This window comes from Varroa destructor, unplaced genomic scaffold (genome assembly GCF_002443255.2).
Source record: "Varroa destructor unplaced genomic scaffold, Vdes_3.0 BEIS01000001.1, whole genome shotgun sequence".
Lineage (NCBI taxonomy): Eukaryota > Metazoa > Arthropoda > Arachnida > Mesostigmata > Varroidae > Varroa > Varroa destructor.
The window spans coordinates 65501422-65516978 of record NW_019211454.1 but is presented as its reverse complement, the minus strand read 5'-3'; the positions used below and the strand labels follow the sequence as shown (position 1 = coordinate 65516978).

The window sequence follows — 15557 nt, the reverse complement described above, 5'->3', positions numbered from 1 at the left end:
GAGATGCTCCCGTGCATGCTTTTCTTACATTGATACTAACGTCACTGTTCCGTGGAACCTTAGTCGCCGTGATCTTAATCTGATGTTGCAGAGAATCCACATTCCGCTAAACCTTGTTCAAGATATTTGCAAAAGATGTTTTATTACTGACTTGAAGGTTTCGCTGAGAAGGCTTTCAACCTCGTTTAGTGAGGCCTTTTTGTTCCGACCATCTTATGGCTTTAAGCTCTTTTAGGCCACTTTCGATCTAGTAAAAACCTAGGCTTTTCCTTCCTTCTCGCTTATCTCATCCCAAATATGTTATGAGGCCCACGATGGCGTCAAGCAAAGTTCGAACAACCAGATTCACTTTTCCTTCGAGCATATAGATCGCTTTGCAAGTTTTTTAACGTCTTTTTAGCGGCTAGTTTGCAGTCCCTGCTTACCTCCCTAATTGCTAGACGCCTTCTTTTTACCCATGGAATTTCGGTCCACGTCTTAGGAATCACACGGCCCAGTTAACTCTCCGCCTCCCATTACCCCCTCCCCTACAAAAACCTCTATATACGACCCATGTGCAACAGTATTTGGATCTCTGACTTGTACTTCCCCTCCACCAAGAGGTTGCAAGACCAGCAAACTTGCTTCCTATGTCTTAATTTGTCCAACACATAGCGTTATATGCAGTAGGGCAGTTTAAACTGTAATGTTAGCGCAAAGTTTTCGAATATTCGCTATTAATAAATAGATTTTGCTCTGACCTGGCCTGCCACGAATTTAGTCTGGCAAGCCGCACGTACAATTTGAAATAAGGACCGTTTGCTAACAGATTTAATATTGTTAACGACGGAAAAAAACTATCCATGCATGATGCCTTTAATTGCTGCAGTTTCATTGTGCAATGCTGGCAGAAGCAGGATAGGAATCCGTAGACAATTTTCAAGGTCAATAGGTCCATTAGATCGTAGGTCAATTACGACCGCTTTTCGCGAAATTGAAACCGATTGTATCTGCCAATAGTTTTCTGTTTTTTTTTTTGAGTTTGCTTTATATAATAATTTATATATTCTTGGAGTTTGCTTCTTGTATATGTTTGAGTATGCATAACATTAGGTTCTCGCAAAGTTTCTTATTGATATCTATTTACAAAAGTTCACAAATAGTTGTGGTTATTTTCATATAAAGCTGATATTTTTAGTTTATGATTATTCTTGCAGCATTATATATACAAGCATTTGTGTATTTCTGTAGGGTGCGGTGCTAGTTCTCTCTCGCGTAGATTTACTCCCTCCTATAGAAGGCATCTGCATAGTTCCTGAAGGCTTTAGCTAGAATCCGTAAAGTGAGCCTGATGTGGAGTCCTTGCCGCTACTATGCCCTATAGAGAATAAACAGAGTAAACGATAGAACGCTATTCTCAGCTCGGCCGAGATTTTTTGAAAAGTGCGTAACTGCTTTAAATTAGTGTGCGTCTATGTTAGAACATAAAGACGAGCATGAGGACCACTGCTATAGGAAAAAATGTTATTCAGCTTAATTGCATTACATGTGAGATTTTTCTCTTAGTTTGTGTGCCATCTAGGATAGTAACTATTAATTGTAAACGTTCCCTATCATCCTAGGTTTCGTGCGATAACGAGGACAACGAACCGAGCAATGGAGAGTCACGTCATCACGTTATCAGCATCAGTGAGGACTCAGGTCAGATTCTAATCTGTAATGTTTGTTGGAGAGGGATACTTCTGTCGGGTTAGTCTATTAATCTAGCCGTCATTATCCAACTTAGATTTGCCAAAACCAGTGACTGATCAAATGGTGGACATTGTAGCTTAGGCCCAATTTACAGCGGGGTTAGTAACCCAATTATCGTCCTAAGCACCACTCGACTCGCCAGTTTCCAACAGCGGTGCTTGTCTATAGTATACTTCAAACTAGTAACCAGTACTCCTATATAGTTCGAGCAGTTTCTATAAAGCAGATCATTGCAGTGCAAACCATCGCCTGTGCGTTCGGCTGCAATATGTTGCAGGTTTCGAAGGATCGAATAGCAGTATGGGTGCCGGCAGCTCCGCGTCAGGAAGCTCCTCGCTAGATGCATGCGCGGTCGGTCCTTGGGGCGTATTTGGTCCCTGTTCGGCGTCTTGCGGCATCAGCAACAGCGGGAGCGGCGTACGAGTTCGTACGCGCGCCTACCTGCGGGGTGAAGCGGCTGTGGCAGCTTACTGCCGAGTCCAACTAATCGAAAGTGCACCGTGCGAGGTAGAATGTACCAAGTAAGTGCCACATAACAACCATTCGTAGTCCACTTCACGCATTCAGCTCGAGTGACATGATCAAGCTGAGCTCAATCAGCAGCCATCTTGGCCAAATTAGGTTAAATCCAATATGTATTCTCTGAAATTGGGTAGGAGGATCGCGTCTCCATCTCATCTGCTTGTCAATTACCACATGCTAGTAATATGGGTCATATTAGCATTGAATGCTTGCCATTACGCTTTCACGGAACGTACGCACAACAACTTCAGTGCAAAGCTATATGCGGGAAAAGAGCCGTTAAGTATACTTGAAGAGATGTCTTGGTGCAGACATGCGTGCAATATAAACAGGCCAATACTAAACGACGATCTCAATGAAAATGGAAACGGCTACAACAACAACAACAACTTCAAAAATAGCTAACAAGGCGCTGCGCTTGCAAAGTCCGCATGATGTGAACCAAAACACTAGAAAGAGAAGGCTAAAAGGCAGAGACTGTCTGCCCTTGCAATTCACGATGCCTGACCAATCGTTGTTATGCGGTGTATCTACATGCATGAGCCTACACCTCAATTTGGGTCAAAAGCTTAAGAACGATACAAGCGACGATGGGAAACTGCAAGAAGTGCTGCAGGTGTAAGTACGACAGAACGATAAATTTTTACGAAATTGATGATGAAACAAATGATGATGACGACGACGACGATGCTGATAGGTAGTGAGCGTGATGCTGCGTCAAGCTGACGAGGCCAGATGACGCCGGTCCCATACATTCACGGCGAACGCGCTCGGACCCCTCGGTCATCGAAGGTGCCACGACGCTAACCGTCACCTAACTCCTTGTCGTCTTGCTGTAACGAATTTACGTAAAAATTTGCATTTATAACAAAAATAGCGCTGCGTGGTGATTGAATAAAAAAAGGGCTACTTATTCTCCTCTGTACATGTCATTTATGGAAGGACGAAAACACAAGCACAGGCGATTGTGGCGGCATCAATCGCTGCGTCGACTAACAATGAACAGAAGCGTAGTAGTATAGGACACTCGGTCGTCTTAGTTTGGCATAGGTCATCTAAATCTGAAACACTAATCGACTGCAGCAATATCTGTGTGTGTCTTTGAAATGATTGGATGATAGAAAGGACAGAAATTTCAAATCGTACATAGGCCATATAACTGAACAACTAGTAACAGCTGCCTTTATCATTACAGTGGAATATCATGCGAAGCGACACCGTGGACGGAGTGGGCTGAATGCAGCGCCACATGCGGAAAGGTGTGAATACTGCAGGGTGCGCTACAGATCGCACAGTTGGGAGTTTCCATCGGCTTGAGCTGGAATTGTGAATAGTAACATTGTAATAGTGTATAACAAAGACTGAGCCTTTTTCCTGTAGGCAAGCAATCGGGTCACACAACGGGATATTATCTGGTAGGATTGGGGTGCTAATTGAGATGGCTACATTAATGACCAACTTCGCTTCCAAAAGTACTATTAGTAAAGCTTACTGAAAATGTTTTCCTTCAGAGTAGCGTCAAGTACAAGGGCACTAATCTTTCTAATGCCCTAACATGATCAGTCACTGTTGTAGGCCGCGGATGCTTTCGGCCTTGTCATGGTAAACCGTCATAAAAATTTGCATTCGTACTTTTTTTGATACCGTAGCTTTTGCACGCTTTCGATAATGCATAGTGAGGCTGATGTTTTTCCAATGGGTCTGTTTATAATTTGTATGCTTATCATGTTCACGTTTCATAATCACAGGGAGTCCGCTTACGTCGAAGGAAATACAAACATCACATGGCTCGTCGCGTCTGCTCCGTCGATCTTATGGAGAAGGAGCAATGTGAAGCGGCCATTGCATACTGCGTACCGGAGAATGTAAATAGACATGGTTGATTTTTTCCTGTTCGTGTTATTTACCAGCATTTACCGTATGAAACTATCCAAAAACTGCTACATATGCACACAACATGGACGCGCTCCTGTTTGCTAAATTTGATAAAACTCCGCCTTTCTAGACATAATTCGAAATCACGTAAAAAGCGGTAGATTACGAGCGATAAGCAATAGAATAATAATATCTTCACCTAATGTCTTAGAACAAATATTTTGTGCCATTTAAAAGTATCTCTGATAACTTTAATAAGAGGCGCCTTATGTAGTTCTACCGGTGCTCACCTAATCAACGAGCTGAGCCCCGTAGCGGCTCATACCTTGCACAACCCTTGTCCCGTGAAGAACTCATCAAATCCCGCGGACGACAAAACCTGCTATCGCAGTTGACTTATGAGCTTCGTCACATTGTTTTGGTCGAAATCACTGTTCATCTGTTACACAAACTACCGAACCACGCACATACTCTGCCTAATCCTGGATTGTTTGTCTTGTTTATTTTTTTAAGACGGTCCTCTTAACTTAGCCCACCCATATTATTGAATAATATAGTAATATGTCACAAAGCTTGCAAAGGTCGTTCTTTATTAAACCTTAAACGAATCAATTAATATGAGCTATTTTTTCATTCACATTTACCAGATTTCTCCAGCGTGCGCGGTCAGTCCATGGTCCGAGTGGTCTTCGTGTTCAGCGTCGTGCGGGACCGGGTTCCGCGTCCGGACACGAGGCTATATTAATAGACGGCAAGCTGTCATAGCTCGCTGCGGCATAGAGCAACTTCAACGAGCCGTGTGTCGATCAAAGGTAATGATATCCAAAAGTGACTTATAGCATTGGACTGAGTTATCTAGACGCACGGTTTGAATTGAATAATGAAGGGGATCATAAAGCAAGTTTCATATCAGGCGTCTAGCCTGATCAGACGCTATTGGACAAGCTTACGTAGAAGAAAAACGCTGGTAGAAATTTAGGCGCTGGTTGCTTTAGGTAGGCAGAAACAGCCCTGTTTAATTTAATTCGGCCGGTCTGAACAGCGCACTACTAATAGATACAAAACAATAGCTTATAGCCTACAATGATGAATATGGCCAATTTTTATTATCTAATTAACGATTCAGTAATCATTTTTGGGCTCCTAAGTGTGTCGGATACTGCTTGTATATGCACTGAATATCCTCTAAAGACCTTAATACCTTCTTCACTCCCTGGTTATTTCGCTGTTGAACAACCCTGTTGACGAAAAAAAGTGTTCTGAGGAGTTGTTTGTGATTCTATTATATTTATTATATATATATATATATATTATCGGAAACTGGAAAGCAGCGATGAAAAGCCTATAGTTGTATTTAAAAGGAATTCGTTTCTTCCTCTCGATTTATACCCGCTTACGGCCGCCTTCCTTCTCTTCCGTTATATTTGTTGCGATTTCGGACCCTTATTACATTTGAAAACGATGACGAACCATTGCCGAATGAGGCCCACGCCAAGTGCTCAGAGTTATATGTCAACTGTAGGACACAAAGGTGCCTGCCTTCCGATAGAAGTGGGTGAGTTACGGTAAATTGACGATTTACTCAGAACGATGGGCCTTTCCGGCAGGTCATCATGTCGCTAACGGTAGGAAGGGTCGGCAGCCTTTATGTCTGTCTCCCTTCCCGAATTACATAGGCCGAGCGAGAAGCCAGAATGACGTAGGTGACAGACAGGGAAAAAGACAGGGGTAAGGGCAAGAGCGAACGGAATGGCAGCGGCCAGAGAGAAAGAAGCAGGCGGAGACGATATAATTACTTGAAGGGCACTCGGGCCGAAAGAAGGGAGAAAATAAGCAGTGGAAGAGCTTATCGACATTTGTGTTGAGTAGCTGCCGTAAGCTTCTGCTATTTGCTCTTAGTTTGCATTATCACTATTACTCTGTACATTCATGATACTGTACACAACAAGAGAAGAGAGGCAATGATAGGGGGGCGTGATTGTGAACAACAAGGAGGTGCTCAACGGGCCTTCTGCTTATAAGCAGCTTAATTAGAAAAGCCTAGATAATAAATATACGGAAGGCAGAAGGCGCAAAAGCGATATGCCATGAGCACATGGAACAGAACAATCAAATGGGCACTAATTCAACAATGTTGTTTATGCTTATGTAAATAACAGGTGGAGTGCGGGGACAACGAAAAAAAAGGTTAGTACACCCACAGAAGACAACAGCTATAGTATATAATAGAGGCTTGTATTAGGTTATGTATAATAAAGGCTGTACTGAGGTGTAGAAACATACTGGACAGAAGGAATTGTTAGGAGTGAAGAACAACAAGCGTTGACAAATGTAAGTTGTAAGACAATCGTTTCGCTGCAATGCTGATGTGTCCACCGCTTGAAATCTACGAGTGTCGCACGCTCTTCCGAACTTGGGAGTCGGGTACACAGTCCGCCTGATCACCGTATTTAGGCGAAGGACCACTTTTCTTTGCCGATTATACGCGACGACGGTAATATCGTTATATAATACAACGACCTAACGCTGAATTGGTAATCGATCCGTATGACTGGTTAGTTTGTTCTGGCTTTGAATTCGATTAATTAAAATTTTTCTAATAAACAGGAAGAAAATCTTTCTAGGAACTCTTTTTAAATATGTAGCGTATTTGATTTAGCGGTTAGCTCCACGCGTGGCATGTGACATGTGGGATCCATCGTTTTAAATTTCCTCGTATCTTATATTTGGTCTGAACAGTGAGCCGACTTTATTTAGTAATAGCGACCTTGCTTTGGGCCTAATTCTGGCGGAACAATCTTTTGCATGGTACACACGACCACTTACACTTTTGTGTTTATCGTCAAGGCGTTGTACCGGACGCTTTACGTGTCTTTCTTGCCTCATTTTCGACCTCATACAAGTTAGGAAATATATTTTGTGCCAATAATGAATCAAAACAGTGAACGCTATATAGGCTCATGCCTACAAACAGATCTAGTAGACATTCATATAAACACGCTACGCCGTGTCAGGCTTCAGATCATACATTGTCATCGATCTTGGTCGACTCGTAACGTCCTTACTTATCCTGGATACCATATGTTTGTTCATCATAGGCATATTATTGTAGGACATTCTTTAATGCTAAGCTAATGTTCTTCTAATACTTGACGCTGCTGTTCGCTTTTTAATCATTACTTATATACTCTTTTGCGCTGCCAACCCTCGAACTGTTACTTTCTTTGGGCTAAGTCTGTCCGTTTCAATACCGCGGCTGAGGGCGTACTGCGGCGGCCGACTCGTTATTGGGTTCTCCGAATAGTTAAGGCTCGTTCGGAATCAGAATACTTAACCTTGTTTGAGTTCCTCCGACTAGACTTCCCGATATTCAGCACCACTGAAAATTTTGATCAGCCTATTAAACAGATTAGGGTGCCGCGTCAATCTAGTGCTTTTAGATGGCAATACAAAGAGCACATGGGTGCTTGACACAGTGCTTCGTTCTGTTTCTTTCTAGGCTCTTCTCCACTTCAATTTCATAGACCAGCCCCGCTAAGGAGAACTCTAATACGAGGAGGTACAGTTTTGTCAATACTCCTGCAGGAGTACGCGTAACTGCTACCGTATGCAGACAGGCATGTTCTCCTCTTTATAGGCCCAAGTGTTGATTTTATGTTCCATTTTCTGAGGCCCGCACGTAAACGACCTCTGTGCCTCAACTGTGTTCATATCTCACGGAGGCTTGCGTCTCAATCTTTTGACTACTTGCCTATTGCGAGTTTTCTATATTCGTTCAATAGCGCACGATTTCAAGGTCTGCGACTTTTTTTTTGAAAATTCTGAATTTTTAATATATGATTATAATTATTAATCTGTATTGCTTCTCAAGGGATTTATTATTACGTTTCGGAACTAAATAATGATTCAAAACTAGTTCAAGGTTCCAGACGAATGCGCATATCAACCAGAAAACTCCGTGAGGTAACAGCCTAGGGAACGTTATTTCTAAAGATCGCTCAGTTAATCTTTGACTGTTATATTCTTTCACGGTTCACCATTTAGCATGCTACTTGTATTGAAAATAAACGATAATTCAATAAAAGCATACAAATGCTCTAAAACATAACACTATATCTGTATATAGTCTGACTGTATAAGAAGTATCCAACCTTGTTTGTCCCCCAAACTTTTTAAAGGTATATATTGTTCCAACTATCCTATAGCCAATATGGTGCACTTCTGTTTCGGTACCCAATCCCTGTCTACGTTAACTCGGTAACACGGTTAGTAGTAACATTGACGTTCTGAGTACTATATTTATTTAAAGGTATCTCAGAATGTCTTTTTCCTTCACGACCTTCAGTCATCACAAGATTACACTTGGACGAGATCTTCTCCAGAAATCCTAATGAGATTTATCTTATAGCAGTATCTATAAACGTGTTTAGATTAAATACGATCCACTCCAACAAGATCAGATGGGGTTAGAATGAAGGGGATCAAAGCAAACAACATAAGCTTTTACGGTTTAGTCTCGGACAAAATGGAAAAGAGTCTTGTAGCAGACATGTATTAGCTTCATATTAACCTGGAGATCAATACGGCTATAACCGATTTTACTGAATACGATTGTTTCCATCACTAGTCTCATCAGGGTGTCAAAATATCATAACAAATTGACGGCGCTGCCACCGCAAAAATCTTCTCAAACTATATCTAATATATAATTTCTTCCCTATAAATTGTTGCAACTAATTCAGTAAAAAGATTTACCATATCCTAGTAAATATCTTTATCTTGAAAATATCACAGACTCGCAAATCGACTTAATCGCATTACTACATTTTTGAAACCCGTGGAAATTACGCCCTCGAGAAGAATATGCACTGGTCTAATCCGACCTTTCTTCTTTTTTTTTTTTAATAACATTTATAAAGCCATAGCTTAAGAACTGTTATTAGCTGCGGTATATTATTGCTTGATCTTGTTCCCTAACCAGATTGCAATGATAGATGTATTATGCATGCTTTGGTTGTTATTCTAACAACTGTCAATCTTAGTGTATAAAATACCGTTTAACCTTTTTCGTTCAATTGCGCGCTCTATATCATATAGCCCTATCGTATTTTGGACTCTGGGACGGAATTTACAAATTTAATTACACACACAAACGTTACCTTCATTACAAACACAAAAAAAACCTATGTACACTTAAGTTTTCAGTTGACTACGTTCCAATGCGCTATACCAGCTAAATCGAGTCGTGCATCGTTCGGGATCTTATATCTGAGGAACAATGTTCAATATTTGTTGCAGGCCCGAAAGCAAGCCATCAGCTACCCGGAGGGCACCGGGGGGGCTGGATGTCAGGAGGAAGCAGTAGCAGCCTATCGGGTTGGGGTGGGGCACCGTTGTTCGAGCCGCCCGTGACGGTCGTCTCTGAAGAGGGCGATCCTGTCGATTGCGTTCTGACCCGATGGTCAGAGTGGGGAGCATGCACAAAGGTACGTGACATGATGATGGGTTCGATTACATCTTGTTCTAGACAACTGCAGAACCGAGGTCACTTATTCCATAGCGATTTTTTGCCTCCGTCAGAGATCTTAGTCCTATGGTTCCCGAATGCATCGGTATCTAACGTACATTCTTAACCGCTGTGTCTTGAACAGCCTATTACGTGAATGGGTTTGGTGGAACGAAAGGGTACCTCACTTTGTCCAGATCCGCCGATTCTCGAAAGACATTCAGTATCAGTAGTGCGCATAACCCCCGATGACATATCAATATAGAGGTTAAATGACGAATGTATATTTCACTGGTCGTACATAGCAAATAGTGTCACCATAATCGTCTTCAATCTAAATTAAGTTCAGCCAAGTTAGAGAACTTCTCTGTAACGGACCCGTTTCCTGCAGCCGAATAGGTGTTATGATTATTTCCTGCTCAAAAATGTATTGAACCTTTATTGTGGCGTGTTAGACGTGCGGTCTCGGCCGGAGAGAGCGGCGGCGAATGGTAAAAAAGAACCCAGCGCACGGCGGAAAGTCATGTCCGAAAAAGCTTGTGCAACGACGAAGATGCCGTGAAAATCCGCCGTGCAGATCCGGTATCAAGCAACGTAAGTTAATTAATAGACTCTAGGTATTTTACTGGAGACAATTACATGTTGCTGTTCTGCAAATCAAAACTGGAGTACTATGATTGCCCTGCGAGCTTTCACCGAACCGCGCATGCGTATCACATACCGTTAATGTGTGGGAAGTACGTGCGCGAACCTCTGCCACGTGCCCATCTATATAGTAATACTATGAACAGCACCAGTACATAATCATCTGCTATTCGGTGCGATGGTGCCCTTTCGTTCTGAAGCATCATAATCTGCACTGCATTAAAGAACGGATGCGGTTTACGTTGTGTATGATTCTGTAGTTTTCTACTCTGCTATAAGTTGAGGGCAATGGAGGCTAACATTAATTTATTAATTAACATTAATTTATTAGCTTTATTTTGGCTTCATTTGGGGATCGTTTACTTCGCTGTTATTTACAGATTCTTTGGTGACAAGTTTGGTGCCCTATGCGGATAGTTTGGCGATCATTTCGGTGCCACTAGTACCGTAAAGGTAAATTACTTAGACTACGAAGAAACACTCGAGTGCAATGGTAGCAAATGGCGGAAAACATGACACGAAGAGCGTTTCTGCGACATTTGCCAACGTCTGAACAAACGAGAAAATTAACTCTGGCTCGAAAGGAAATCCGCTTTTTTTTAATTTGTTTTTCTCTTTTCTGCTGTTATTATAACGGCTGTCTTTCTCATAGGTACATTCACTGAAAGTTGTAGACGAATAGTCAAATACAGTGAAGGATAGGCATATGCCAACGCATAAAACAGGAAAGACTTCGTTGCTAGTTTTTTGTTAGTACGGCCTATCGGGACGCAAACGGCATTTGGGCCCGGGGTTAATAGGATACTCAATGTTATCCTATTATAATACTGCTCAAAAGCTGCCTCTGTTTGAGCGGTAGTATATTTGAAGCTGCAGATGCGTTTTCATTTCAAACATCATCTCAATTCTAGTTAAACGGTGTGTCGTACTGAAAGGTAGCTTCTGTTACTTTGGCCCGATTTGTTCGATGTAGCCATTTTCGCGAGTGAGAGCGATTCTACATAAGTCATTTATTATCTTAGTATGATACTTAGCATATTTCTAGAACAATTGATTTATTAGCGAAATCATGCACAATGTGTAACAATTCTAATAGTTAAATAATTTCCCTTTCAGACTAATGGCTGTAATATATAATAATTATATATTATTTACAATGGAAAGACGGATTACATCAAAGAAGCAGGTGTACAGAAGCAACAAGTAAGTATAAGAAAATGACTAATAAACAATTGTGTTTTTTTTTTTGTCCAGCCGCGTAACTGTACGAGGTTTTTTGATCTTCTATGTTTTTATTAGTTTTTCTTCTTTAAGACTTTAGTGTTCCGTTCGTTAAGCGTGACAATAAGCATAAACATTCAAGTTGGTACCCAAATGAGAAATAATGACATCGTAGATACATTTTTGGAGATGGGGCATAGTATGCTTTACTTGAAAGAATGCCAATTCTTTGTCGGGGCACATGCGATCCATACTACAGAAAACGTTACCTTATAGATTTATACAAAGAAGACCTTTCTAAAAAAGCTTAACATGTATTTTATTTAACATACATAACCTAACAAAAAATCATACCTATGGCTGTACTGTGCGATTCTAAATTATGCTTTATAAACGATTGGACCGTTTCAGATTTACCATGCAATTAATGACAAGGGTTGGTCGCCAATGCAGGGATAAACTCCGGAACGATTTCGTCTTGAGTTATTTGTAGAAAGATATGCCGCGTGGTCGTTAGCAGCTGATACTGAAATACGCTACGACGAACGTAGACGTAATAACGGATATATATCGAAATCTGGCGCGCGAAATTGCTCTGAGAAGTTTCGACGACGCGCCCAATAGACAAGTTATTATATATTACTCGCCGTACGCAGACGAATTTTCTAGCATTTACGTGCGTTCAGCGCTGAACGGCAAAAGAACTATGTTTATTACCAACTAGCACCTATGCTGTAAATCTCAGTAGATCTGCATAGAGTGCATTTTTGAGGCTAGATTTTCAAGTTGTGCGGGACGAGGTCGTTCGCCTTTATAGAGTCAACAGTACACATACAAACACAGTCTATTTGTAAAACGAACTTTAATAGTCCGCTCGTGAAGTCGTAAACATTTAGCTTAGGATATGTGTATACAGTGCTCAAATGAGGGACGTGAATTCCTTGTGCGCCTCCAAGTCTTTTTTTTTTTGTCTTTTTTTTAGTTAGACTTACTGTTGTTCACCCATAATAATCAATTCGATTTATTTACACAGATTGTGTAGTATGCGTCGTTGGCAGGACCTGAAGCAGGCACGCCTGCTATCTACTAACCGGAAGCTTCCAAGCCACCGTATCTGCATATGTTAATAATGCCTTTACAGCACATTTCTAGATGCTCATGTTTTTCTACACACAAACACGATCTCGTCGGACAGCTGTAGTCGATTAAAAAAGTCAGGCTAAGATTCACTGGTCATCGGGTAACTTTCAACCTATACGTTTGTAGATGTAGCGCTATCCCGCGAAGCGCACTACCCACTGTGTTCCGTTGCATCGATGCTTGAATGATACTTGTTAGTATTTCTAAAATTCTACAATACGCTAAAAAGTGATCATTAATCTATGCGTACATTTATCGATACGAGACATTAACTGAAGCAAGAAATTTGGCTCTATCAGAAGTTACGCGCACGGGAGGATGTCAGTTGCCGCCGTCTCTCCCGACTCGAGTGGATCGGCATTGGTTCGTTGCCAACGAGCGCGTTCCATGTCAATACTTAGGTAAACAGAAATTGATATAAAGAACACGGTACAGCAGGGGCGAGCGCTTAGTTCGCCAGAGATTCTAAGCACAATTGATTTGGTGCATCATTTGCTGGTCGGAGGTCACGGCCTTCGTGTACAATGCCATCATTTCGGGCAATCATTTTGCCTATCACGCGCCCAGCCGAACTACCGAATGCGCGTTGATGGTGTGTTATGTCTTCCTTGAAAAAACGTACGTCCTTGTATCGGTTCTAACGTGATGGAGGAACACATAGCTGGATGTTGGAGGCAGATAGACGTTTCCGCCATTACGTGCGGAGCTCACAAATGATGATGTTTCAAAAAGTGCGCTAATCCACAAAGAGACAGAGCTCGCAGCGATAGAACAAGACGAAACGCTATTATGTCTGCCTGCCTCTGTGAAAAGGATGTCATATAAGAAACGATGCTTGACCAAAGCGACCCCATGTTATATCTTAATTACTGGCCACCTTTCTCCTTGTCTATATCGAAGAATAGAAATGATGAAACTGCCCGCCGGTATCACTTGACGCCCGTTAGCAAGCAGGTTTTCTAGAGGTGTACCGCATTATTTTATCATAAAAATAACCTATACGATCCGTTCTGACGAAAGAACTGTCTGTATATACGAAGAGAGTCTTAGACGCAGGCGGACGTACTATAAACTTGTTTCACGTTTATGGACGTGTGCTTATTTGTGTGTAAGGCTAGACTATTATGATAATCTTGCTCACTATTACTCTTACTACAGTTCGGTTTAAGACGTGATACATTGCGTGATTTCATCTAGCTATTCGATACGGCGAAAAATTTTGCGCGATCGTCCTACTCGAATAGCGTGGCCTTCTTTCTACGTTTTAGGCAATCCAATACTTATGATAATTGTCTGGGCGATACATTCTATCAAATTTGGCGATAGACTTCCTTGTTTTATGTGAATATATATATCTTCTACAATTACTACGAAAAATAAACCGTGCCTTTTGTATCTTATATGCTACCTCGAGTGTCATTTTTGGCTCATAGATAGTCACAGTCAAATTAGCTATATCGATCGGGCTTTACTCGGAAATGCTGGATACCCCTAGTTAAGTATTAGACGTATTTATGGAAAACAGTGAGTGGTCAATCTTAAACTGAGGAAAGTTATTGAGAAGCTCAATTTTTTTTACATCTCCACCTCGTTACTATACTCAAGATAGACGTACGTGTTTGTTACGTTTTCCTAAGGATGCGGGCTATAGGTCGATGAAAAATCAACCTTAGCGCTGTTCAAGTTATATAACATTGTTTCCAACGCTAACGACCGATATTAAGAGCAGCTTGACGATTCCACATACGAATTCGGCCGTGTCGTAGTCCTGTTGCACATTTTTAAAATCACGTCGAGTTCCTGAGTCGTAAGGAGGCAGCTTCACCACGATCACACCAGGTTTCCTTGAAGCCAGTAATAATTACCAATTGCATTGAAACGTCGAAAATATATACACCTTTGTCCTGACTGTGTGTCCTGAACTGAGAGTGACAGTATTCCAAATGGTCTTCTTGCCTTATTAGCGCTGTAAAATGTTCTATTTTGAGACAAAAATATCTCGAACAGTCAATGCCCGAAAAATATGGCCTTTGTTCTGGTATTTAACCTGGCTAAGCTTTTTAGGTTACTTTTAAACCACAAGATTAGCTATTAGTACTTTAAAATAACAAATATATATTTTCTATTTTCTTCGCTAGTAACCACTTCAAAATGCATGTAATTCAGGTGTGTTCAATACGTTCGTGATATAAGCCTTGCAGCGAGCGTAACTTCGATTTCTTGCAGGAGCATTATTATCTAAAGATATTAAACAACCATAGGCACACGTCTGCCTAGTATCCTAGTATCTTATCTAGGTACAACTGCCACACCGATATGTTCCGGCCTTGCCTGTGGCCTAATAGAACTGATTTCATTTTTTCTGAGAAACACATCAAACAATTAAGGAGGGTCTATAGAGTCCAGTGTACAATTCTCAAAAGGTTGTTTTTACGAAGTCTGACTTTTGTGGGGATGATTGTAGTTGGGCATAATGTAACGATGGCTGGCGGCGTCTGATAACGTGTTTGTGTATGCTACAATAGCCAACGCTAAAGTTGTGTCCTTCGAGCGCGAATGCCCCTGGAGAATTATTGGACTTCGCGGAGCTGTGTGCCATTGCAGTTCGTACTGTTTCAGCATAGAGACTCGTGCACAACTCGGGCAACGTGCTCTTCTGAGAGGCAACGACACCGAGAGGCTGTATTGCAGCCAGCCAAAAGCAGGTGTATACGAACTTATGACACGAGTTCGGCATTCAGCCACACGCTTATGGTAGATTCTTCTGATAATCGCTGCAAGTCTGCACCGAGTTAGAGCTACGTGAACGAAGCATTTGATAGAAACTTTACAGAACTTTACGGCTTTTCGTTGCGGCTGCTATTGAATGGATATGCTTAGTTAGACGTGGCTCATTGCTATACATGCAGGTTACGTG

General features: G+C 41.5%; 1 protein-coding gene across 5 annotated transcripts in view; it reads left to right on the top strand.

Annotated features, from left to right (window-relative positions):
• LOC111255501 (spondin-1-like) overlaps positions 1-14047 on the top strand; it is an 87343-nt gene extending 73296 nt beyond the window's left edge. For 3 of the 5 annotated variants that reach the window (XM_022817537.2, XM_086987612.1, XM_086987625.1), the window contains 12 exons: positions 1602-1680; positions 2009-2252; positions 3449-3512; positions 4002-4118; positions 4776-4940; positions 6288-6315; positions 7628-7687; positions 9427-9614; positions 10090-10228; positions 10660-10732; positions 11396-11482; positions 11912-14047. In XM_022817537.2, coding sequence (XP_022673272.1) covers positions 1602-1680; positions 2009-2252; positions 3449-3512; positions 4002-4118; positions 4776-4940; positions 6288-6315; positions 7628-7687; positions 9427-9614; positions 10090-10228; positions 10660-10730 — 1155 coding nt within the window. In that variant the 3' untranslated portion in view covers positions 10731-10732; positions 11396-11482; positions 11912-14047. The remainder of the gene's footprint in view (positions 1-1601; positions 1681-2008; positions 2253-3448; positions 3513-4001; positions 4119-4775; positions 4941-6287; positions 6316-7627; positions 7688-9426; positions 9615-10089; positions 10229-10659; positions 10733-11395; positions 11483-11911) is intronic. The other 2 variants (XM_086987621.1, XM_086987616.1) reach the window with 2 other exon arrangements.
• The last annotated feature ends 1510 nt before the right edge of the window (positions 14048-15557 follow it).